This window comes from Amblyomma maculatum, chromosome 3 (genome assembly GCF_055883805.1).
Source record: "Amblyomma maculatum isolate TAMU_Amacu chromosome 3, ASM5588380v1, whole genome shotgun sequence".
NCBI classification, from domain to species: Eukaryota; Metazoa; Arthropoda; class Arachnida; order Ixodida; family Ixodidae; genus Amblyomma; species Amblyomma maculatum.
In genome coordinates, this window is record NC_139346.1 from 129,051,521 (window position 1) to 129,076,122 (window position 24,602).

The 24,602-nt window shown below is 48.2% G+C and overlaps 1 protein-coding gene and 1 pseudogene across 1 annotated transcript in view; both read right to left on the minus strand.

Moving 5' to 3' along the window:
• Nucleotides 1–24,602, minus strand: part of LOC146195997 (uncharacterized) — an 83,997-nt gene that overhangs the window by 30,860 nt on the left and 28,535 nt on the right. Inside the window, exons 8-13 of the mRNA XM_084596898.1 lie at nucleotides 15,372–15,470; nucleotides 13,535–13,649; nucleotides 11,823–11,892; nucleotides 3,179–3,238; nucleotides 3,043–3,118; nucleotides 990–1,129 (exon numbers count right to left, since the gene is read on the minus strand). Coding sequence (XP_084453024.1) covers nucleotides 990–1,129; nucleotides 3,043–3,118; nucleotides 3,179–3,238; nucleotides 11,823–11,892; nucleotides 13,535–13,649; nucleotides 15,372–15,470 — 560 coding nt within the window. The remainder of the gene's footprint in view (nucleotides 1–989; nucleotides 1,130–3,042; nucleotides 3,119–3,178; nucleotides 3,239–11,822; nucleotides 11,893–13,534; nucleotides 13,650–15,371; nucleotides 15,471–24,602) is intronic.
• Nucleotides 20,712–24,172, minus strand: LOC146195998 (uncharacterized; annotated as a pseudogene).

Below are 24,602 nucleotides of genomic sequence, written 5' to 3' on the forward strand. Positions count from 1 at the left end.
GTCAGAACACTGATGCTTGCACGGTCCTCTAGGCATGTTTACATCAAAATCACGGGAAATAATCATCACTGCACTTAATTAGCACTGATTAATCAATTACCTTAATTGCTAGACAATTAAGTGTCACTATATATTCGTGTCCTCTACTTGCATGGTCTGTATACTTATTTAGTTGTTTGTAACAATTGGTCATGATAGTTTATTGTGTTGCTAGTAGCAATTTTGGTTCGCAGGCTCTACCTCGATTGGAGTTTTCCCCTTATTAAAACATTGGCCGGTATATGATACATTATTCATAGAAAAAACAAAATAGTCAATTGGGTCGGGAGCGTTCTTACATCAAAGGCAAGCCTAATATTACGGTTACTCATATTTGATGAAGCGCTTCATTTAAATCATTTGTCTGGGTAAAATATTAACAGTGTGAATTTATAAAACACACTATAGATATTGCATGTACTTCGCACGTATATTCTCATTCCGTTCTGCGGCAAAGAAACAAGAGCCGCCACTAACTACCAACCCGATTTCTCTCGTAAAACACCTAATGCCTGCACTTGCCGTAGGACTTGTAATCTGCCTAGCATCAGTGCAGATGCGACGATGCTGACCATGACTGCAAGTTTCGTCTAAACTAAATGAAGAAAGCAGCCCAAATGGACCCGTTCTTACGTATTTTCTCAGCCATGCGACGACCATTTGTTTTTGAGGTCTGGATCATTCCCCACCAACGGAACCTCACTTCCTGTATTCGGCTATGGCTGACTCCACCCAGTGTCTTTATTTGTTAGAATATCTTTAAATTTTTGCAGCAATACATATCTCGGAGATATTATGACCTGTACTATTTGTCACAACATACTCCGGGGCATAGAAGGGACCACGAAAAATAGGCCGCTTCCTCTTCCTCATACTTGCGGTCATCCTTATATAGCTAGTTTTAGGGGACGCCATACAACCCAGGCACGACTGTCTTCGAAAGAGTTTACCTGGCGCGGTTGAAGGCCGAGCGAAGCCTGCGCCGTAACCCTAGCAGGAGCCACTTTGCGCCCAGATAGACGATGAGGTATAGCGACAGTCCCAGCCACAGGCCCAGGTAGCCGCCGATTATGCCCAGGATCTGGGTCCCCTGCACAGGTGTCGCACACTCAATGCAATGCTGCACTGTTTATGCCTATTTTGGCGAGTCTAAGTGGCGGGTCACCGTGAGAACTTGCGTATTCGCACAAACGCAAATAAATATTACAAAAATACATTTTACAGCGACAGCTGCTATGCTTTCACGTAGTCACGCTGAAATGAGCGAATATGCGTTTAGATTCAAGGGCTTCACTCGTCCCTAACGCTTAGCTTGACACCTAGCGCCATTGCTTGCAGCTTACAGCCATCTGTTATGTCTTCACGTTTCTCCCTGACAAAAATGCAAATAAAATTACCAATTATCTTAAGCCTATCCTATCGTTTTTCTCAACGAAATGCGTTGAATATTTACACGAGTGGGGTGGCCTGCCTGCTCCTCTCACCTGCAGCTGCCTGATTGTGCTTCTCACAGGAAACTGCTTGGTATTTCATCCATAGTTCCTAGTTGACGTCTCACAAGAAACTACGTGGTTGGATGTCTGCTGTCCCTGAACCAAGTAGCTCAATCGACATTTTTTGGCCTCCAACTTGTATCTATCTCATTTACGTCGGCTGGCTGCTTAACATCGACGTCAGTCCCGAGGCAAGAAATGCTTTCGCAACAAAATACAGCCACATATTTAAAATGAATACTACGCATTCCTGTCTTCGGTACAACTCTCTCAGAGGAGATGAAAACGACTACATCAGAAGCGCAGCATGAAAGAATGGCAGCTTAGCACGTCATGAAACAGCCTGCCGACATTGCGTAGTGGACTGCCATATTGGCCAGAGAAGCTGGTCTGCTTGCCGCGGCGTCGCTTCGACACTCTCTGGCGAGGAAACGTCTTCAGCACGGTGGATCCCCCAGCACACAAGAATAACCGTTCGGTACCTGGTTTCGACCTTCATTTAAGATTGGCATGCAGCGCCTAGGAACAGAAAAACTTCGTCCAACTAAGGCGTTTTTTACCCATAGCTCAATCCCTGCCCCACTATGGTGACCACGACCTGCATACCTTGATAGTTGAATGTCAGCCTCTGTCTATTAAACAGTCAATATAAGCGAAGCTTAACCATCTTACACCGAGCTACCACTCGCCAAACTATAAAACAGATAAAACCCGTCACAGATAAAACCCGGCCATTTTTTTGTACTATAAGTACTCTTCAGACGTCTAATCGGCTTCACAGCTTCACATGACCACTTTTAGTGACGATGCAAGTAGTAATGTTTCAGGTCTAAAAAACATCTCCTTATGGCAGAAAGAAAGTTATCTTGTTTCTGAATGAGAAATTGTAACTGTGCCTATAAATTCATTCGATGATAGCGACCCAGTAGATCAGTTGATCACTACACGGTCTCACGAAAAATTTCACACATGCGCCTTGAAAACGTCTTCATGGCGTTATAACTTCAAGTTGGGCTAGCTGGTAACTACTTACTGGAATCATTTTCTAGCGGCAAATAAAAACAGACACCCACAAAGACGACACACACGAGCACCAGCCTTCATGCCGATGTAGCTGGAAGCACTCTACTCAAAGCGCTGCACAAGGCATACTAAGTATTGTTCGTGTCACTTCGAATTTAGCAGAGCTTGGATACCGCAAAGGAAGCCTTCCCGGGTCGAAGCTCATGCTTTCTTCATTTTGCTAGTGCAGACCTTGCGCTCCGTCTTAGTAAGGAAATTTGTTCTGATTTGAGTGCAGATACTTTCGGGTGAGTGATCAAGCGTACGCTCCACACAATAAACACCGTCCTCTCAAGAGATCCCTAAGGAAACACAATGAGCATTAGGGCGAGTTGCCTAAGTGGGTATTGACATTCAGGGCACCTCTATTAGTCATTCTGGTGGTAGCAGGCAATCATGCTCCCTTAAACTACTTTCTTTCGTGACTCCTGGCTGCGTCGTGACTCACCTGTATGAGAGGTATGATGTGCATGACGTCCACGGAACGGGAGGTCATAAGCAACTTGAGCCGGATGTAATACTCCCTGTGCGACATGGGCATACGTGAGTGACTGGCAGACGCCGCGCGTGCTCAGGATGCTCACCCTTCGCTCTCCGGGTCGTAGGCCAGCCAGAAGGACTGTTTGGTCTCATAGATGTATTCCCTATGAAAAGAAGTCGTCAGCATTTTTATCAACAACGAGAAGCTGGTGAGCTCCGCCTTCAGGTTATTCTCAAAGCTGTTAGTCGATGGATCAATATCCGCACATACGACAAGCACGCTTGCAGGATATAAGGTTGTTTTCTATTCCTGTATACGGGCTTACCACTCTTGTCACTGTTCAGCTAAAAATACAGCCATTCATTTCCCGCAGTAATTGGAAGCAGTATACACAGAATATTGTCGGCATCACGGACGTGAGCGAATCCAAAAACATTGGAGTGTGCCCTCCAGTCTTGTCGACGTAAGCTACTGCAGGTTTCATTTACATCTCAGTTCTTTCCCCTAACATAACGCATCGCGAACCGACATTGCTGTGCCGCTTATGGCTCAGTGTTGCTTTTACAAGCAAATATGATTTCCGCGTTGTAATGGCCGACAGCCATGTTGTGAAACATCTAGCTGTAAGAAGACAGTTAATCATCTCCTGTCTGAGTGCACTGCTTTGGTTAGCGAATGACATTCTCTGTGCTATGCTCTCGACTGCCTCGATCCGCGCCCTTTAACATCGTCGGTCAGTGGCCGCAGCGGTCGACTGCCCTTAAGGTATGCAAGGCATTCTTTTGTTTATTGAGAGACACTGGCTTGACTAGAAAATTGCCTTTGTGTTCCTGGTCCCTTCTAGAGCTCTTCCCTTTCTTCATCAACTCATTCCTCTTCCGCAATGCAGGCAAGGCAAACAGAAACTTTTCTTGTTAACATCTCGGCCATTTTTCCTCCTTCCTATCTCCCTGTCTCCCATTTACCAGTTGTCTAATACCTTGATCCCAACTGTCAGTAACTGACTAGCTGTTGACATTTCAAGTTTGCCAGCCGGTTCTTCAAGTGCCATTTTTATAACGAGCATAAGAGTTGTGTCGGCTATGTGGCCGCCCAAGAAAGCAAAATGCACAAGTAAATAATCATTTTAAAATGTTGCCACAAACTGTTTAAATCTTTATTTGTTCTTGTTCGACAGTCCTGGCATGTGCGAGACGACGCGTTAACATTTTCTTTGTCGCGAAGAATGCGTCGGGACGTATCTTGAAGAAAGATTCCAGCCGCTCGCGTGTGTTTTAACAATGTTCCAGGTCATGTAAGTACCGTTTGCGGCTTTATCTAGGTCTTTCCTCGCCGCCTTTAAATTCAGTGCTGACAAGTGTGATGGGCATGCGTAGTTCAACGATCGATGAGCACGTTTGTTGCTATCGCTGCCGCCGAGTTGCTTAGTTCTTTTGAGGGCGCAAGTCAACCCAATAAAGAGTTGATTTCAGTACCATCAAGCCTGTGTCTTCTTTTGGTGTCTACTGCTTTGTCACCACTGCGTTATGATCATGAAACATAAGCAATAGAACTAAAGTGATTCGTCCATGAAAGGTAGTGGTAATACAGGACGTGTATAGGATTCCTAAGCAAACCATCAACTTGGTTTGGTTTTGTTTGGTTTTGTGGGGTTTAACGCCCCAAAGAGACTAAGGCTATGAGAGACGCCGTAGTGGAGGACTCCGAAAATTTCGACCACCTGGGGTTCTTTAACGTGCACTATGGGATTATGAGTGATGACACCTCTGTACAGTTACAGAGAATGGAAAAACGACGGTGAGATGAATAGGGATCGGCGGTAGGTTGGTGCGCAGCTCGCTAAGCTAAGCGATTATCGTGGGCAGGTTAACCGGAGAGGAAAGGTGGGAGGGAGCGCTTCTGGTGGTCATAGACTTCACTCTCTGAGACTAGAAGCCGGCGCCTCCATTTTCGCATTGGACCCGCCGGGGTGGCGCAGTGGTTACGGCGCTCGACTATTGTTCCCAAGGACGCGGGATCGAATCCCGGCCTCGGCGGCCGTTTTTCGATGGAGGAGAAAAGCAAGGCGCCCGTGTGCTGTGCCATGTCAGTGCACGTTAAAAAACCCCAGGTGGTAGAAAGTTCCGGAGTCCTCCACTACGGTGTCTTTCATAGCCTGAGTTGCTTTGGGACGTTAAACCCTACAAACCAAACCAAACCAACCAAACCATTTTCGCATTGTGTCGCTTATGCCGATTTCAAAGCATTGTGACGAAGAAGAATTAAATAATTTGTACTGAGAGACGAAAAGGCTCCAGTGTGCACAGTTACTGAGCGGTATGCTATATCCTGCTGTGATAGATAAGGCGGGTAAACTTGGTTAACTCGCCATATCAAGGTCTCCCTTGATATTGAGTATATATATATATATATATATATATATATATATATATATATATATATATATATATATATATATATATATATATATATATATATATCAAGGTTCGTATACAGACAACATAAATACCCAAGAAAGTAGCAGGGGGGACAGCGGCCGATGTAGCTCAGTTGGAAGAGCACCGGACGCGTTATTCGGAGGTCATGGGTTCGGATCCCACCATCGGCACGTTGTTTTTTCTTCTACTTTGTGTCTAATTATCTTTCCCCTAAACAGATTACATTTACTAATTTCTGTGATTATCCAAGTAAACATTATAAAAAAAAAGACAAAGTACCATCCCCAACGCTTTCCTTGGCCTCGCCGACTGTTGGCTTCTTTCCTTCATGTATTATAACGAGCACCCTCATTTCCCCTTGATTGATCTGCTTGTAGCTTACGGGGGTCTCGGTTCTGGCAGTCTTGAAGCCATAGGTAGCGTAAGAGGGTTCTAGCACAGCTTTCGCCCTCGCTCTTGATCACGTTCTACGTGACGCTGGCGGTAACAAAGGACGTCCCACGTCCGCCACTATGGCTGAGGGTGGCGCTGGTGAACACTCTCAAGGTTCGTATACAGACAACATAAATACCCAAGAAAGTAGCAGGGGGGACAGCGGCCGATGAAGGTCAGTTGGAAGAGCACCGGACGCGTTATTCGGAGGTCGTGGGTTCGGATCCCATCATCGGCACGTTGTTTTTTCTTCTACTTTGTGTCTAATTATCTTTCCCCTAAACAGATTACATTTACTAATTTCTGTGATTATCCAAGTAAACATTATTAAAAAAAAAGACAAAGTACCATCCCCAACGCTTTCCTTGGCCTCGCCGACTGTTGGCTTCTTTCCTTCATATATATATATATATATATATATATATATATATATATATATATATATATATATATATATATATATATATATATATATATATATATATATATATATATATATATATATATATTGCCGCCTAGCGTTTCCAGGTGGCGCATGACTGAGTGAAGAACGACGAAGTGTCGCTTGCGGGTTTTGCGTCTGTGCTGCTCACCGCTGTTGTATCGGAGCTAACCCCTTTGCTATTCTTTATATCCTCAATCACCTTGTACGTGACATTCTGGTGGAGATGCTGGGTAAGATCACCTATGCAAGAGTCTCCATCTGAAAGACGTCGCGCCAGCCCTGTGCCATTGGACACCCCCGTGCATCGCTGCAGCCGACGGCTCCAGGGACTGTCTCCGGAGTTTCTGCCATCACCCGCCGATATGACATCTAGTGCTTCTGCTCAGCAGGTAACGGGCGCCGCACCGGCCTGTAACTACACCTTGCAGGCCCCTCGAGTGCCGAAGCCTTTCCATGGTGACCTCTTTGAGGATGTGGAGGACTGGTTCCTTCAGTTTGAGCGTGTCGCTGCTTTTAACCAGTGGGACGATACTGCCAAACTAAGGAACGTCTACTTCAGCCTTGAGGATGGCGCCCGGATCTGGTTCGAGAACCGAGAGCAAATGTTAACATCGTGGCAGCAATTCCGTCGTCAACTGCTCGAGGCCTACACTAGCGCGGATCGTCGCGAACATGCAGAACGTGCCATTCACTCCCGCATCCAGATGCCGAATGAGAGTGTCCAAGCATACGTCGAGGACATGACGCGCCTCTTCAGGCGAGCCGATCCCGCCATGTCCGAGGACAAAAAGGTCAGGCACTTGATGCAGGGTTTGAAAGAGCAACTGTTCGCAGGACTTGTGCGCAACCCACCGTCGACTGTAAATGAATTTCTTGCGGAGGCCGCCACAATATAAAGGGTGCTCCAACAACGTGCCGCGGCTTATAACCGACCTCTCCATACTAGCACAACTGCGGAGTCATTTGCATCTTCCGAGCGGCATCCTGATGCTTTGCGCGAACTAATTCGCAGTGTCGTGTGCGAAGAACTGGGAAAGTTCTGGAACCCCCTGCAGCAATCGCCAGCTTTCGTTTCTGCTATAGTGCAAGAGGAGGTACGACAGGCGCTCAAGAGCCCTCTTTCGCCTCTAGTTACGAGCCCGCCATTGCTGTCGGGGACCGAAAACCGTTACACATATGCGGAAGTTCTGCAGAGTCAGGCTCCTCCTTCACTGCCACCCATTCCCGCGCCGCCTACAGTTCCGCTGCCCTCGGTGCAACCAGTGCAGTGCTTCAACGAACGTCCCCTGCCCCGACGCAAAGACGACATTTGGCGCACGCCTGACCGCCGTCCACTCTGCTTCCACTGCGGTGAACCTGGCCATCTCTACCGGGATTGTCCTTATCGACGCCTCGGTCTGCAAGGCTTCCGCATCGACTCGCCTCCTCCCCGGTTTGGTCAACGACCCCGCGTTATTGAAGAGTACCTGGCGGAACAGCGTTCATCTCGTTCGCAGCGTCAGTCCCGCTCCCCTTCACCAAGGCGCTCATGGACGTCCACCCAAGGTTCCTCGCATGAGGGGCAAGGCCGCTCGTCTAGCCCTGGTCGGGAAAACTGAAAACAGCGACCTTCGGGGGCGAGGCCGCTGGTAGTCGCTGCGTTGAAGACCTCCCGTCGTCGCCGCTTCGATCTGACCGCGAGCTGCTGGTACCGTCCCCTAGGGAAGCCAAAAGCGTTTCTCTGGACATTCCTGTTATTTTAGACGGTCGTACTCCAGTCAATGCAATAGTGGACAGCGGTGCGGATTATTCGATTTTGAGTGGTCGCATGGCGACTGTTTTGAGGAAGGTGCTCACTGCTTGGCCAGGTGTGTACCTTCGAACCGCCGGCGGTCATATAGTTACCCCAAAGGAGATGTGCACGGCTCGTATTCAGATTAACAGATATACGTTCATCGTTAGTTGCGTCGTTTTGAGTGACTGTTCCCGTGACCTTATCCTCGGCATTGACTTTCTGCGCGAATACGGAGCAGTTATCAACCTGCGAAATAGACGTGTCACATTTTCGATGGGACAATCTGCCGAACGAGATAGTAGCAGTCCTTGCAGTGCCGCACTTCGCGTTTCCGCCGAGAGCGTCTCGCTGCCGCCGCGAAGCAGTATTCTTGTGGAAGTCACCTGTGACGATTTCCGTGCCGGCGATGCTGTAGCGGAAGCGAACCATTCACTCCTGCTTGCTCAAGGCATCTGCGCTGCTCGAAGTTTATTGTCGCTTCACAATGGCCGGGCTGCACTTCTTGTCACAAATTTTTCTAATGAGCACCGGCACTTGTTTCCGGGAACTGCTATCGCTTTCGCTGACCCTGTTACGCACGATCCGGTCTGTTTTATATCCACGGCAGTCGAAACTAATGATGCTAATGAGCCATCTCTTGACAACATCGACATTAACTGCCTTTTGTCGAAGGAGAAACGGCGGGCCTTAGAGCTACTGTTGCTGGACTTCAAGCACTGTTTTGCTTCTTCCTCGAAGGTTCGTCAAACGCCCATTACGCAACATCGCATCATTACTTATGAAGACGCTCGCCCTATACGACAGCAGCCTTATCGTGTGTCTGCCAAAGAACGAGAAGTGATCCAGACGCAGGTTCAGCAGATGCTGGATGATGGTGTTGTGCAGCCTTCACAAAACCCGTGGTCCTCACCAGTAGTCCTGGTCAAGAAGAAAGACGGCACTCTTCGATTTTGCGTCGACTATCGGAAATTGAATAATGTGACAAAGAAAGATGTATACCCGTTTCCGCGCATCGATGACTCACTGGACAGATTGCGACGTGCGAAGTATTTTTCATCTATTGATTTGAAAAGCGGCTATTGGCAAATCGAAGTAGACGAAAGAGACCGAGAAAAAACCGCATTTGTAACTCCAGATGGCCTATATGAATTCAAAGTACTCCCATTTGGATTGTGCTCTGCCCCAGCTACATTCCAAAGGATGATTGACACCGTCCTCACTGGCCTCAAGTGGCAGATCTGTCTTGTGTACTTGGACGACGTAGTTGTTTTTTCCGAAACATTTGACCAACACCTCGAACGCCTTCGAGCTGTACTGGAAGCGCTCCGTTCTGCTGATCTCACGCTGAAGCCCGAGAAATGCCACTTCGGGTATACAGAACTCAAGTTCCTTGGCCATGTTGTGAGCGCCAATGGGGTGCGCCCGGATCCCGAAAAGACTGCTGCCGTCGCACGGTTTCCAGTTCCAGCTAACAGGAGGGCTGTTCAGCGCTTTCTCGGCCTGTGCGCATATTATCGGCGGTTCATTGCGGACTTCTCTCAAATAGCGGAACCTCTAACGCGCCTCACAAGGAAGGACACCGCCTTTGTGTGGAACTCTGAGCAGCAGATGGCCTTTTCTTTGCTTCGCGAGCGCCTTCAAACATCCCCAGTTCTGGCGCACTTCGATGAAGCGGCTGACACAGAGGTGCACATTGACGCCAGTAGTATCGGTCTTGGCGCGGTCCTTGTTCAGCATCAAGACGGGATTGAGCGAGTAATAGCCTATGCTAGCCGCACACTCTCTCGCGCCGAAACGAACTACTCCACCTCGGAAAAAGAATGCCTGGCGGTCGTGTGGGCCACTATGAAGTTTCGCCCCTATCTTTACGGCCGACCATTTAAAGTCGTCACGGACCATCATTGTTTATGCTGGTTGGCAAATCTGCGAGATCCATCGGGACGGCTTGCACGCTGGAGTTTACGACTTCAGGAATTTGACATAACTATTGTTTATAAGTCAGGCCGCAAACACGAAGACGCTGACGCGCTGTCACGAGCCCCCGTTGACACTGACGATGCTGCAACCGATGGCGACAACGGCTTTCTAGGAGCTCTCAGTGCATCTGAGCTCAGGGATCGACAAAGAGCTGATCCAGACATCCTTCCATTCATCGATTATCTGGAAGGGCGTGATACGACGCTCCCTCGACGCCTATCTCGGCACATTGGTTCATTCTGTATGCAGCAAGGCGTCTTGTATAAAAGAAACTCCCAAGGCCAAGAAAGAGCTTCCCTTCTGGTAGTACCATGCGAGCTCCGTGTGGATATTCTACTTGCTTGCCACGACGAACCGACGTCTGGTCATTTGGGTTACTCACGGACGCTTGCTCGAGTCCGCAACATGTATTACTGGCCAGGACTCTCCGCAACTGTGAAACGCTATGTAAGAAGCTGTCGCGAATGCCAGCGCCGTAAAACACCGCCCCTGAAGCCTGCCGGATTTCTCAAGCCCGTTAGAGCACCGCGTATTCCGTTCGACCAAATCGGCATGGACCTCCTTGGTCCTTTCCCTTTGTCGCAGGCGGGAAACAAATGGATAGTAGTCGCTACTGACTACCTGACCCGATACAGCTTCCGAAGTAGCCGAGTTTTTCATGCATAACATAGTCTTGCGGCATGGCGCCCTTCGTATGTCATTACCGACAGAGGGACAACTTTCACTTCGCAGCTCATCGACCACATATTTGAGTTGAGCTACACGACGCATCGCAAGACCACAGCGTACCATCCGCAGAGCAATGGTCTCACCGAAAGGTTAAATAAGACGATTGCGGACATGTTATCAATGTACGTCGATGTGCAGCACAAGACCTGGGACGAGGTGCTGCCGTACGTCACATTTGCGTATAATACAGCCCAACAGGAAACAACGCGCTTCACACCATTTCGACTTGTGTACGGGCGTGAAGTTCAGAGCATGCTCGATTCCATGCTCCCATGCCCAGATGATGACCAGCTTCCGCCAGATGCCCAGCAGTATGCCATCCGCGCTGAGGAAGCCCGCCAGCTTGCCCGTGTGCACATCGGGCGGCAGCAGACCTCTGACGCGGACCGCTACAACCTCCGGCACCGCCAGGTTCACTACAAACCTGGGGACCAAGTCTGGGTGTGGACACCAGCTCGCCGTCCAGGCTTGTCAGAGAAACTCCTTTCCCGCTACTTCGGGCCGTACAAAGTGTTGCGTCGTGTGAGTGATGTCAGTTATGAAGTTATTCCAGACGGCGCCGCACTTTCAAAACGTCGAAAGCCCAGCTCGGACATTGTGCACATTGTGCGGCTGAAGCCGTACTACCAACGATAACGCATGGCCACCTCCTGTGACGACTCTCTTACTTTGCACACCGTTCTCACCGCCCGTGTTCACTTTTTTTTCTTTTTTTTTTTGGAAGGGGGAGTAATGCCACCTAGCGTTGCCAGGTGGCGCATGACTGAGTGAAGAACGACGAAGTGTCGCTTGCGGTTTTTGCGTCTGTGCTGCTCACCGCTGTTGTATCGGAGCTAACCCCTTTGCTATTCTTTATATCCTCAATCACCTTGTACGTGACAATATATATATATATATATATATATCACTTGAAATTTAAAAAACCCAGTGGAATGCAGGATACTTAACTTACCGACACCCTTTGCCGCATTCTTTCGTGCAGATGTCGATCATCTTTCGCCTTGTGCGACGAACGCAGGAAACTGAAAATGAAATTAGCCGAAAGACATAGTGCATCAGGCATCCCCTCAGCCTGATTGAAAAACAACGCATATGAACCACAAACCCTTTTCGTAATACGCAGAATGAGCGGCCATGGAAACTCATATTTTGGCGAAGCCTGAAGCCCAAAAAAGGCAGGGATGCAAGTAAGAAACAGGACAAATCGCTTTGTTCTGTGTCTCTCTCGTGTCCCTGCCTTTTTTGTGTGCTTCAGGCATGGCGAAAATGAGCAATCTCCACCAACTAGCCTGGGAAACAGCCTTGCTGCACGGGGCGACTCCTTTTCAGAAATGAAGCGGGAACGGACAAAACCTCGATAAGAGCTTGCATCTTGCGGCTGGCCTCCGCGACCCACGCCCCTTGATGGCGTTCCTTCTCATCTATGCTTCTTAGGGTACGCCAAAGTACGCTAAGCATAGGGGCATGAGAAGTGGCGTGGACCAATAAAGTATGCATAATACGCTGTAGCGTCGAGGCGGACTACCCCCTCTTATTCTGTTAACAACATGGCAAAGACAACGTCATTCAGTTATTGTACTTATTGTAAACTGACCACGGGGCTCTCTACGGGCATGTTGACGTTTGCACAGCATTAAAATACGCATTTATCGCCTAGAAAATTTCTTACACCCTTACACTGTTCAAACCAATGACGTCTACACCAATAGATGCTATCTTCCGTCTACGACGCAGCATAACCTCTCATCTCCTCGGAGAACCTGTGCATGATGAGCAACAGTTTGTGAAATCTGCCTTCTGTAGTCCCTCATGCATTTTGGTTTTTGGTCTTTAACATTTTTGCGTGTGATTTCTTTGTGACTTAAATTTGGCAACCTTTCGTGTAGGCCAACTTTAAATTACAGCTTTATTATTGGGTGCGAACTCCAGCACTAGAATGATGGAGTGAACAGCGCTATAGAGACGGCTTAGAAGAAGCAAGTAGGATCGTATGGCCCGTCTTACTGCTGCTAAATCAAGCAAACGCTAGACTGAATTTGTGAGTTTTAAAAGCCAATAGTCGTGTTTACCTCTACTTCTTGACAACGCGTGCAAGCATTGCACATCTTGGTCTTCCGTAGTCGAGGTTATTTATGCTCTTCCTACGGCCCGTCGTTGCACAACGTCGGAAGACCGAAACCGGAGAAAGCTTCCATTGCTACCCGAAAATGACCTCACAAAATATTGAATAATGAAAAAGCGAATGGGCAAACAAGTGAGGGGTCATTTTCACGTGTGAAGCATGTATTTTAGCGAGCAAAATTTCGTCCATGGAGTTCGCTCTAAACTGTTCGCTGAGTGGCAAAGGGTATATCGCGCTCGTTCTAATTTGCGTGTCTCACTTGTGAAGCTAACGAAGGCTTATTCTTGGCAGGGTGGAATGTATGCTGGCTTCTTCACGGAGCAGTACGTTCACAGAGGAAGGAAGGATTGTCCGAGAGCCAGAAGGTCTCGAACTATGCAAACAAACTATGCCTATGCAAACGGTGTACAATGCTAACGGTTCACAGGTTGTACAATGAGCATCATACGCTGCAGCAAACGGCGGGAGGTTCTTCAAGAAAGACATCGCTAAAACTAGGAGTGACTTCGTTCGAACAAACAAGACCCTTGCCCCAGTCTCACCTGTCTGCTCTTCAGAGCAAGCTGTATCATTCATCCGGTGTCGGAAGGCGTAGTCCTGAAGCAGACACTTGCAGTACTTCTGCACCACCCTTGCTTTGCATTCCTCGAAGCACAGCTGCAAAGTAATCACGTCCATGAATTAACAATCACGAGACCAGCTAGGCGGAACGTACACTAACAAACTTCTGTTTCGAGATGAAAAATATATAATAGCAGTAGTACAAAGCGATATTAATGTGCAGAAAGGATTGATGTAGAAATAAGGCTGCAGCAGCGGCCCCGCGGGGCTGAATCTCAACGTCAGCTCATTGCAATGCGCAGTGACCCCAGACTAAAAATTTCATTTCATGGTAGCATCGTCCCTAATTTGGACAAGACATGTTCCATGAAGCAGGAAACGAATCTCCTGTTATATTTAGTTCCTATTTTTTCTGCAGCTTGAATGCGAAGCATGACACACACTTACAATATCTATGCGAGCATTGCATTTGCTATACGGTGCCAGTGGACGCTTTGCAAGGCAAGAAAATGAGCGCCTACATATGTGGTAAGTCATGCTCTAAGGGGATCTCACTAAAATCAGCATTTGTGGTCCATCCAACTTTACTCAATATATCCATGTAAACATTTGCAAATTAGACGAGGGTAGAACTAATGTGGCACTTACAATACCGTGTATCAGCAGCTTAGACTGCTAAATTTATTCGTAAATTTCACTATCACTGCGATGCAAATAAAAAAAATAAATAGGAATAATTGGTAGCGATATCTTTTGTGGCCCCAGCATAGCAGTCCCATTAAGCAACAACGTTAAGTAATGAATGATGGAAAGCTGTTATTGCTGTTACTGTATCTGCGTTGTTCCCACTATGTCTTGTTGCAGCGTTGTCACCTGCTAAACCTAGTCAATGAAGAACAAAAACACGGAAGTGAATGTTCTAGAAATTTTAAATGCAGCAGTATACCTTGCACGGGGTACACACTACTTTTATTGCATTCGGTCATATTTATTTTGTTTAGCATGAAATAGTCGTACAGCAACACGTTAAGCATTCTTTTTACGAAGACGGAACAGTTCTTTACACATTCCGGAAAGCCTCCGGCAACAATTTACAGGTAGCCTTAGCCATGAATGAAAACATCGTTTTCTTTACGTTACGGAACACGACACGCTGAAATTCCTGAATCTCTTTTCGAGAACATTTCGGCGTCTCTATCATCTACAACAGGCGATGAGAGAGTACAGTAGCGAGAATGCGTAGAACCAGCGAGGGCATGCCTAATAGTTGAATATATAACGACTTATAATCTGAATTCTAGGCCCAAAACATATTTTTACGGACTCTGTTGATAAGCAAGCGAAATTTACTGTAACTTCAGTACTAGCACGTCTTTTAGGGAAATGTTAAAGGCAGCACAAAAACTAGTTGTTCTTATTTTCCCCCACATAACTCTGATCAGCCGCTACTGTGCTCTATGAATGGACGTACGCGTAGCACGCTCTAAAAGGGAACACTGAGTTTGCATAAAATAACGAATTATAGGCAGAACCCAACACTAAATTTGACATAAATTTAACAATTTTTGACGGACATTGATTCTGCATAGGTATCTGTTTCATAGGAAACAAGAAGTATATCTTGCATTTGTGTTTGAGGAATATTTATTAGCTAATCGATACAATGTAGCCCTTTTTATAACTCAGCCAACTGTATGTGGGTCACACTCCCCTCCTCTGGGCATCCCTTGCGCGTGAACAGCACGACCAAGTTGTGTACTTTAAGGACATATCCTTCCTTCTTCTATAATAACCCCTCGTATTAATGTGAACACTCACCTCCTTTGTGTACATAGTCGGGTAGTGTGGAAACTTGGGCTTCTGGGCGTAGTCGGTGCACCTGGTGTCGTAGGGCGCTGGCAGATAGTTGACCACTTTCTGAAGTAAAACATAAGAACGTAGTCATGCCACCGTGTCGAGCCAGATCGAAGAACGCTATCGCTAGTGCTGGATTCGAGCTAGTCTCAGCAAGCGCATAGCTACACCTGTCAGTACCTCGAGAAATTCGATGGTAAAAGCCGCCATAGCACGTAAGCCTTGAAGCATGGTTGACTTTGTAAATGCTTAAAAAAATATTGTTACGTCAATTACGCTGCGCCGCGCGGTGTTGCGCGTGTGCAAGAGAAGGACAAAGTGAACGTTTGCGCACGTGAAAGAGGAAGACGAACTGGTGGCGCGTAGACTCGTTCGGGGACAAGCTTTACCGAGACTGTGCTTGAGACTGTACGTAGTTTTCATGCATTCCCCGTATATTTTTAAATATTAAACCCATTTCTTAGTGGAGGTGCGGAGTAATCCTGGAACCGTTCGAACATCATCAACGAAGCAGATGCTTGGTCGGGCTCCCTCCTGACTTCACAGCCATGGCAAGCCACGACCACGACAGAGAAGATCACTCTTCCCACTCAACTGGAGCTGTTTCTAATTCAGGCCAGGAGCACCAAGTACCGTCCAGCTCGTGGCCTCATCAGCGGGAGCCCAGAACATTTTCTGGTCTTACTGTTGAAGATGTCGAGGACTGGCGGACGCTTTACAAACTTGTCAACAAATACAATCGCTGGTACTAGGCATGCAACTGGCGAACGTGATATCCTTTCTGGCCGGCACGGCGCTGCTGTGGTTTGAGGACCATGAAGGCAACCTTTCTATCTGGGATAAGTTTGTGGAAGAGATAACCAACTGTTTTAAAGACTCCACATCAAAAAGACTCAGGGCTGAGCAAACCCGTTCCCAACGAGCACAGTTACCTGGAGAGACTTGCACGACATACATAGAGGAAGTCCTGAAGTTGTGCCGCATTGTTAATAGACGCATGCCCAAAGTGCCCGAAAAAGACAAGGTTGGCCATCTCTTAAAAGGATTCGCCGTAGATGTTTATAATTTCCTTAGCCAGTACTTCGGACGTTATTCAGTACTGCCGTACATTTGAATCTTTAAATATGCGGCGTATTGTGCCCAAATTTGGACGCCTCTCCAAAGTCCCAACAGTTGCCAGCTTTGACTACACTGTCCACAACGACCTCGTAGATGTTTATAATTTCCTTAGCCAGTACTTCGGACGTTATTCAGTACTGCCGTACATTTGAATCTTTAAATATGCGGCGTATTGTGCCCAAATTTGGACGCCTCTCCAAAGTCCCAACAGTTGCCAGCTTTGACTACACTGTCCACAACGACCTCGCATTTCTGTTTCGCAGAGTTGTGAGTGAAGAGCTGGCCAAGCACCTGCAAGGCGCCGACGCGCGGCCTGTGTACTCCGAATGCGCAGTTCAGCCCCAGCGGGCTGAACGTCCAGCCTCGTGGGCGTGTCAACCAGAACTTCCGCGCTACTCCTACAGCAATGAACGCGCCTATTCGCCTCTGACCAGCCGCTTTCCTCCACATTCAAACGTGCGTCATGCAGCTCACATCATCTCTCAACCACCGTCGAATTTTTCCGGATCCAGCATCTACGCTTTTTGTGAGTCGCCCATTTGTTACAACTGCGGCCGCCGCGGGCACATAGCGTGGTTTCGTCAACGCTGGCGACAGCAGGCCTCTCCTTCGTGGACCCGCCCATGGGCAGGTTTCCGTGATCACGACAACATTGAGTGGCGTCAACCTCGTCCACTACAACCTCGCCCGGGCGTCTTTCGCAGTGACTCTCCCGCCTGTGACCGCAGCTTCCCACCACCACACCCGCACCGAGTACGGTCCCCATCCCCACGTAGACGCTCGCCTACGCCACCATCGGGAAACTAGCAGGAGCGGCCGATGGAGGTGAGGTCACGAAACGGTCATCTTCGCCAAATGCTCTGCCTACTGTGATATTGAAGAACAAAGTGCATGTTACTGTAAATGACGTTAGCTTTAGTGGACACTGGTGCCACAATTTCCGTGATGAGTCTCAGTTTTAAAAATCAACTTGGACCGACAATAATGTTCGCTTGGTACCAAAGTTCCAGCTTTCGCGGTGTTGGGGGAGAAAATTTGCGTCCAGGGGGTCTCTGCTGCATGTCAGTGGTCATTGCTAGGAAACGTTTCGAGTTGAATTTCTAGTTTTAGCAAGAGCCACACATGATGTTATTTTCAGAATTGATTTTCTGTGCGATTGTGGAGCTACGGTTGATTGCGCAGCCGGCGAAGTTTCTTTGCGCCGCAATATTCTGTCTTCTTTTGTAGAGGAGACACTTAGCTCTAGTGACGGTGCATTTTATGTCTCCAACGGTGTAGTGTTACCTTCTATGGCTGCAATGTTGTGCCGGTTCACAGCTCTGCCGAGCGAGCAGGCACCCACACTGTGATTGTTGAAGCTGACATCAACAATGCCATGAAAAACAATTTACTAGTGCCCCGTGCCGTCGTCGACGTCGTATATGTTTGTGCACTCTTGTGGACTGTAAACATTTCATCAGAACCTGCTCGTTTACCATCCGGCCTCAGGTTGGCTACATTTGACGGCTACGAGGTCCTTTCTATTCGGTCTTTGTCTCCTCATCCGCACCATCGTGTGGATCCTGATTACAGCGCGAATATAACGCGGATGATAAACAAATCGCTTTCGTCATCCGACCAGCAAAAGTTTTGTGAAGTTCTGGCACCTTACGCCTCTGTGTTTGACTTTGCTCAAGAAGCCGATTTTTCTGTTCCGCCACATTCACGTATGTCACACAAGATCAAAACTGGTGATGGGATCCTTATCAGACAAGCCCTACCGAGTATCACCAGTCGAGCGCAGAACAATTAACGAACAAGTCCAAGACATGTTGAAGAAAGGTGTTATACGGGAGTCTTCCAGTCCTTGGGCAGCCACTGTCATTTGGTCAAAAAGAAGGAAAACTCGTGGAGATTTTGTGTGGACTATCGTCGGTTAAACGCAGTTACAAAAAAGGACGTTTATCCTCTTTCATACATCGACGAAATCTTAGATTGTCTTCAATCCGCATCCTATTTCTCGTCAGTAGGTCATCGATCTGGCTATTGGCAGATCCCGATGCATCCGTCGGACCGAGAAAAGACAGCCTTTGTTACATCTGACTTTGTGAATTTAACGTGATGCCCTTTGGACTGTGAATTGCACCAGCGACATTCGAACGATCCATGGACACAATTCTGCGTGGTTTAAAATGGGAGGTATGCATGTGCTACCTAGATGACGTCATCATCTACGGAACGACATTTTGGGAGCGTAATCAGCGACTTAGTCTAGTGCTGGACTATATCCGAAACGCCGGACTAATTTTGAACTCTAAAAAGTGTCACTTCAGTGAACGGCAAACCTTGGTGCTTGAATTTTTAGTGGATCAGAAAGGTATTCGGCCCGACCCCCAAAAGGTTGCTGCTGTGCAAGACTTTGCAAAGCCTCAAAACGTAAAGCATTTGAGAATCTTTCTGGGGCTATGTTCATATTTCCGCCGTTTCATTCCAAGATTCGCCCAAATTGCCCATCCGCTCACTTCCCTCCTGTAAAAAGATGCTCCGTTTGTTTGGTCCTTGGAATGCGAGTCATCTTTCCAACAGCTGAAGTTTCTGCTCACATCTGGTCCTGTTTTAAGCCATTTCAACCCGGCTGCTACCACCGAGGTTCACACCGATGCGAGCGGCGTTGGTGCCGTTCTTACCCAACTCCAGAACGGCGCCGAGCATGTCATTGCATTTGCAAGCCGTACTTTAATGAAAGCAGAACGCAACTACACAGTGACAGAAATGAAATGTCTCGCCGTTATCTTCACCGTTACCAAGTTTCGCCCATATTTGTACGGTCGTCACTTCAACGTAGTTACCGACCATCATTCCCTGTGTTGGCTTGCTGGCCTGCGCAACCTCTCCGGTCGACTAGCTCGCTGGGCATTACGTCTACAGGAATATGACTTTTCTATGTCCTATAACAGTGGTCGCCACCACGCCGAAGCTGACGGTTTGTCCCGATTTCCTCTTCCATGCACGGCAGTCGGTGAAGATGATCTGGCCGACTGCCTGGCGCCTGTAAGCGAAACATTACCAGACCTCGTAAAGTTCCGCCAAGAGCAATGTCAAGACCATGAACTTACTTCGTTGTTTGATAAGGCGCGCAATTCAGCATCTACACCTTTTGTTATTCAAGATGGTGTACTCCACAAAAAGAACTACTCAACTGATGGTGCCCGTCTTCTGCTTGTTGTCCCGGCTTCTCTCCGCAATGCTGTCCTGCATGCGATGCATGACGATATCACTTCAGGTCATCTTGGTTTTGCGCGCACTCTCGCGAGGGTCCGACAACGATTTTATTGGCCAAAGTTGTACACGACAACGAAGCGCTATGTAGCAAGTTGTATCCCTTTCCAATGTCTTAAACGAAGCACCACGCCACCTGCTGGCCTTCAACCTGTCAAGCCCCCTAGGTCGCTTTTCGAGAAAATTGGGATTGATCTGATTGGTCCTCTCCCCAAATCTTCTGACGGCCATCGCTGGATTATCATAGCTATTGACTATTTGCCCGGTATGTGGAGACATCGGCACTCGTTTCTGCCAAAGCAACCGATGTGTTGAATTTTTTATTGCACCAAGTCGTACTTGGCCCCCCGAGTGATCATCAGTGATCGCGGTCGGCAGTTCACTGCAGATATCGTGGAAGAACTTTTACGGCTCTGTGGCTCCGAATACCGTCATTCTACTCCCTACCACCCTCAAACAAGCGGCCTTACCAAGCGTCTAAACCAGACTCTCATTAACATTATGTCAATGTACGCAACATCAAATCACAAGAACTGGGGCGCCGTCTTGCCATTTAACTCACGCTTATAGCACAGCTAAGCATGAAGTGACCGGGTATTCTTTTTTCCTTCTTTACGCGCGCTCACCATCAACGTTTCTGGACACCCTTCTTCCTGTAACATCACAAGTAGGCGCATTGCGCGTTCCGTGCTTCTATGAATCGCAGACGGACGCTCGAAGTGAAAAGGCGTTTATTCAGGCCGAACAACCGGCTTATATAGCGTGACCAGGAGAGGGGGATTGGGGGAAAGAAGGAACGAGGGGAAGGGTGGAAGGCATTCTGGCTGGCGTTCGCCAAAGGCGGAACAGTAATGCAGAACGTTTTACAACATTTCTCTTCCCTTAATAAGGAAGTCGCTGTACTGGCTTCTTTTGGCGCGTGGTACGTCAAGTGTCGGCGTCGTACACGATGGCTGCGTTGATGCGGTTCCTGCTTGCTGTTGATGTGGACAGCTTTCGGCGTCTTGCGCCGCTGACGAATTCGCCGGTGACGTTGAGGCTGGCTATGAGGTATCTATGAGGTATGAGTTCTACGTAAGTTGAGGACAACCCAGAGGGCTATGGAACGAAAAATGGTAGGGGTAACATTAAGAGATAGAAAGCGTGCAGAGTGGGTCAGAGAAATAACTCAAGTTACCGACATTCTAGTGGAAATTAAGAAGAAATGGACATGGGCAGGACATGTAGTGCGAAGAGAGGATAACCGATGGTCGCTGAGGGTAACAAACTGGATTCCAAGGGAAGGAAAGCGTAGCAGGGGGCGGCAGAAAGTTAGGTGGGCTGATGAGATTAAGAAGTTCGCAGGGGTCAAGTGGATGCAGCTAGCACAGAACCGGGTTAAGTGGAGAAATATGGGAGAGGCCTTCGCCCTGCAGTGGGTATAATCAGGCTGATGATGATGATGATGATGATGATGATGAGGTATCTGTTCGAGGAACCGCACACTCCACTCCTTTGTCGTGGGCTACAGGCGTTGGTATACCAGCTTGCACAGCGCTGTCTTCCGCTGGGCTGTGATCCTGTGCACGTGGAGGAGTTGTGTGTCGAACACGCACCTGGTCGACGAGACGCCTGACCGGTCCGGCCGATGTCTCTATGGTGACCATCCGTGATCCTCTTGTAGACGTGACTGTTCCAGGCCGCCATTTTTCTCCTACGCCAAAGTTGCGCGCATACACTGCAACTCCAGGAAGAGGTGGTGACCATTCATGTGATTCAGAGACTGAACCTGTAGGGATGGGTGGAAAGCATGTATCTAGGCGAGAGCGGAGACGATAACCAAGAAGCGCCTCTGACGGAGACTTGCCCGAGCTGTTAGGTGTCCTTCTATAATTAAAGAGCATGTGTGGATATCTAATCATCCAGCCCCCATCTTATGGAGGCCATCCTTAATCGTTCTGACTACTCTCCGCCAACCCATTTGACGATAGGTGAAACACAGCCGTTCGCAGATGAGTTATATTATTCTTATTCATGAAAGTGTCAAATTCAACAATGGTGAACTGAGTCTCGTTATCAGATACCACAGTCGTTGGGATTCCAAACCTGCTGAATATCTTGCGCAAGGAATTCACTGTCGCAGTAGCATTAGCTTGCTTCATGGGAACTGCCTCAATCCACTTACTGTATGCATCAACTACAACGAGAGTCATGCTTCCCGCTAATGGCCCTGCGAAATCTACATGTATCCTGGACCATGGTTCTCGAGCAGTAGGCCAGCTTTCTGGTGGTGCTGCGGTTGGCATGGGCAAGTTTTTTACACGGTGTTGACATGTTGCTGATAGTCGTTTTATTTCGTGGTCCAATCCTGGCCACCAAAATGATGATCTGGCACCTGCTTTCATCGCTGTAGATCCCTGATGTGTTTCGTGCAGCAGGTGTAGAATACGATCTCGCCCTTCCTTTGACACTATTACGCCCCTAGTACACCAGCCGGTGGGCAAAAGACAGCCCTTGTCGTTTGTCAAAAAATGGGATAACGCTCTCATCAACTATACATCTTGCCGTCGACGACCAGCCATCCTTTGACAACTGCGCAACCCTTTTTAGTTGCGGGTTATTCGCAGTTAATTGCTTCAGTTCATCAAGGGATACCGTTCCGTCATAGAGTCCTGCTAGAGCAAGAATGTAATAAGGAGAATCTTCTGATTTCAACTCTGTCGTACGTTGTGACAGTCGACTCAGGGCGTCGGCATGCAGAAGTTGCTTACCCGGTGAGTACTGGAGCTTGTAACGAAAACCACCCAGGAACAGAGACCAACGTTGTATGCGCGCGGCTGCCAGCGATGGAGTCGGTCGATCAGCTCTCAGCAATCCCAGGAGAGGCTTGTGATCAGTAACAAGTGTGAACTCTCGACCTATAAGAAAATTCCGGAACTTCGTTACGCTAAATACAAGGGCAAGGGCTTCGCGTTCGAGTTGCGAGTTGCGAGTAAATTCGTTCAGCCTTTGTTAAGGTTAGCGATCGGAAGCCTATGGGCTTGTTCACCTTGCCATACGTGTGGAACAGCGCGGCTCCAATCCCGTGTTGCGAAGCGTCACACTCTAACTTCAGGGCTGCAGCACAATTGAAATGGGCAAGTACCCCTGCCCGACGAAGGCCTTGTTTAGCTTGCATGAATGCCGCCTCCTGTTCAGGTTTCCACACCGATCATGCGTTCTTTTCTAGCAGCTTGTACAACGGTGCAAGGACAGATGATAAGTTTGGTATGAACTTGGCGTAAAATGTGATCATTCCCAAAACTGCGCGCAGCTCCTGCACATTTTGCGGACTAGGAGCTTGAATGATTGCTTCAATATGCTGTTCTGTCGGATGTAAGCCCTCCCGGTCAATTCGATGACCCAAGTTGGAAACCGATGTCTGGCGAAATTTACGTTTGTCCAGTTTGAGTTTGACCCCGTGCTATTAGAAACGCTGGAGCACAAGTCTTAATGCATCAGTCTCGCCGTGTTTTTTCGATACCAGAATATCGTCGAGGTATGCCTGAACACCTGGTATGCCTTGCAATATCGTGTCGATTTTCCGTTGGAAAATGGCAGGCGCGGAAGCTATACCGAAAGGCAAGCGGTTATAGCAGAACAACCCGCGGTGCGTATTGATAACGCACAGTTTCTTGGACTCGTCATCGAGAGGGATCTGATTATAGGCGTCATGAAGGTCAAGAGTGCTGAATTGTCCGTCACCATTCAACGACGCGAAAATGGCATCAATAACAGGTAGCGGGTACTGTTCCAGCTCGCATGCAGGATTCAGAGTTACTTTGAAATCTGCACAGATTCGAACACTGCCATTCTTTTTGAGTACCGGCACAATCGGTACAGCCCACTCTGCGTGCGTTACTGGGGACAATACTCCGATAGTTTCAAGCCTTTCAATATCTTTGGATACCTTATCGCGCCATGAAAATGGAAGAGAACGGGCCTTACAGAATTTTGGTGTGGCTCCTTCTTTCAGTTGCAGATGCACTGGTGGTCCGTCTATCAGGCCCAATTCTGTGCTGAAAACATCTTGTAGGTCCGAGAGCACATCGTGCACCGTTGATGTGCAGTTCTTCCCTAAGCTCTCCTCCAGCTTCGCCCCGACGTTGAGGACTGACGGCCCTGCGTTGCTAATTTTGATAGCCACGTCCGCAGAGACTTGGTCCCGAGCAGTCAACAACAATTAATGAACCCTTGACGCTGGTCCTGTTGTACGAAACAAGCATATCCAACTGCCCCAGCACTGGTAAGGTCCCTAGGTAACAGGAAAGTTTGATGTGGCACGGCGACAATGGTGGCCACTGTTTCTTGTGCTGCTCAAAAACTTGCCTAGGCACAGCACACACAGCCGCACCAGTATCGACGATCATCTGTGTATCGCTGTCCCACCACGTGAACGTTCGGCGAATCGGAGGTTCCAATTGAGCTTTCCGAGACGCAACTAAAGTCCAGAAGTGCATGCTGTCGGCCGCGTCATCCAAACTCTCCTCTGTTACATTTAAAGCTTAGCTTGACCTGCTCCGAGCATAGTTTTTCCGGCATTCCTTGATGACGTTGCTAAGACGTTTTTTTTGCAAGGTGCCCGCGGTAGCATCGAGCGCTCGTCCAGCCACACGCGTTTCCGTTGTGTTTAGCGTTTCCGCACCGTCCACACTCTAATACCGGCTCGTCGAAGCTCTGTCGACGCGCGCTTATCTTCATTACAGCTGTCAAGTCTAAAAAAATCGCGTTGGCACCCTGTTCTGCTGCCTCAAAGCTGAACGCTTTCGCTTCTGCTTCCTGCAGGGTGAGGTCTGTTTT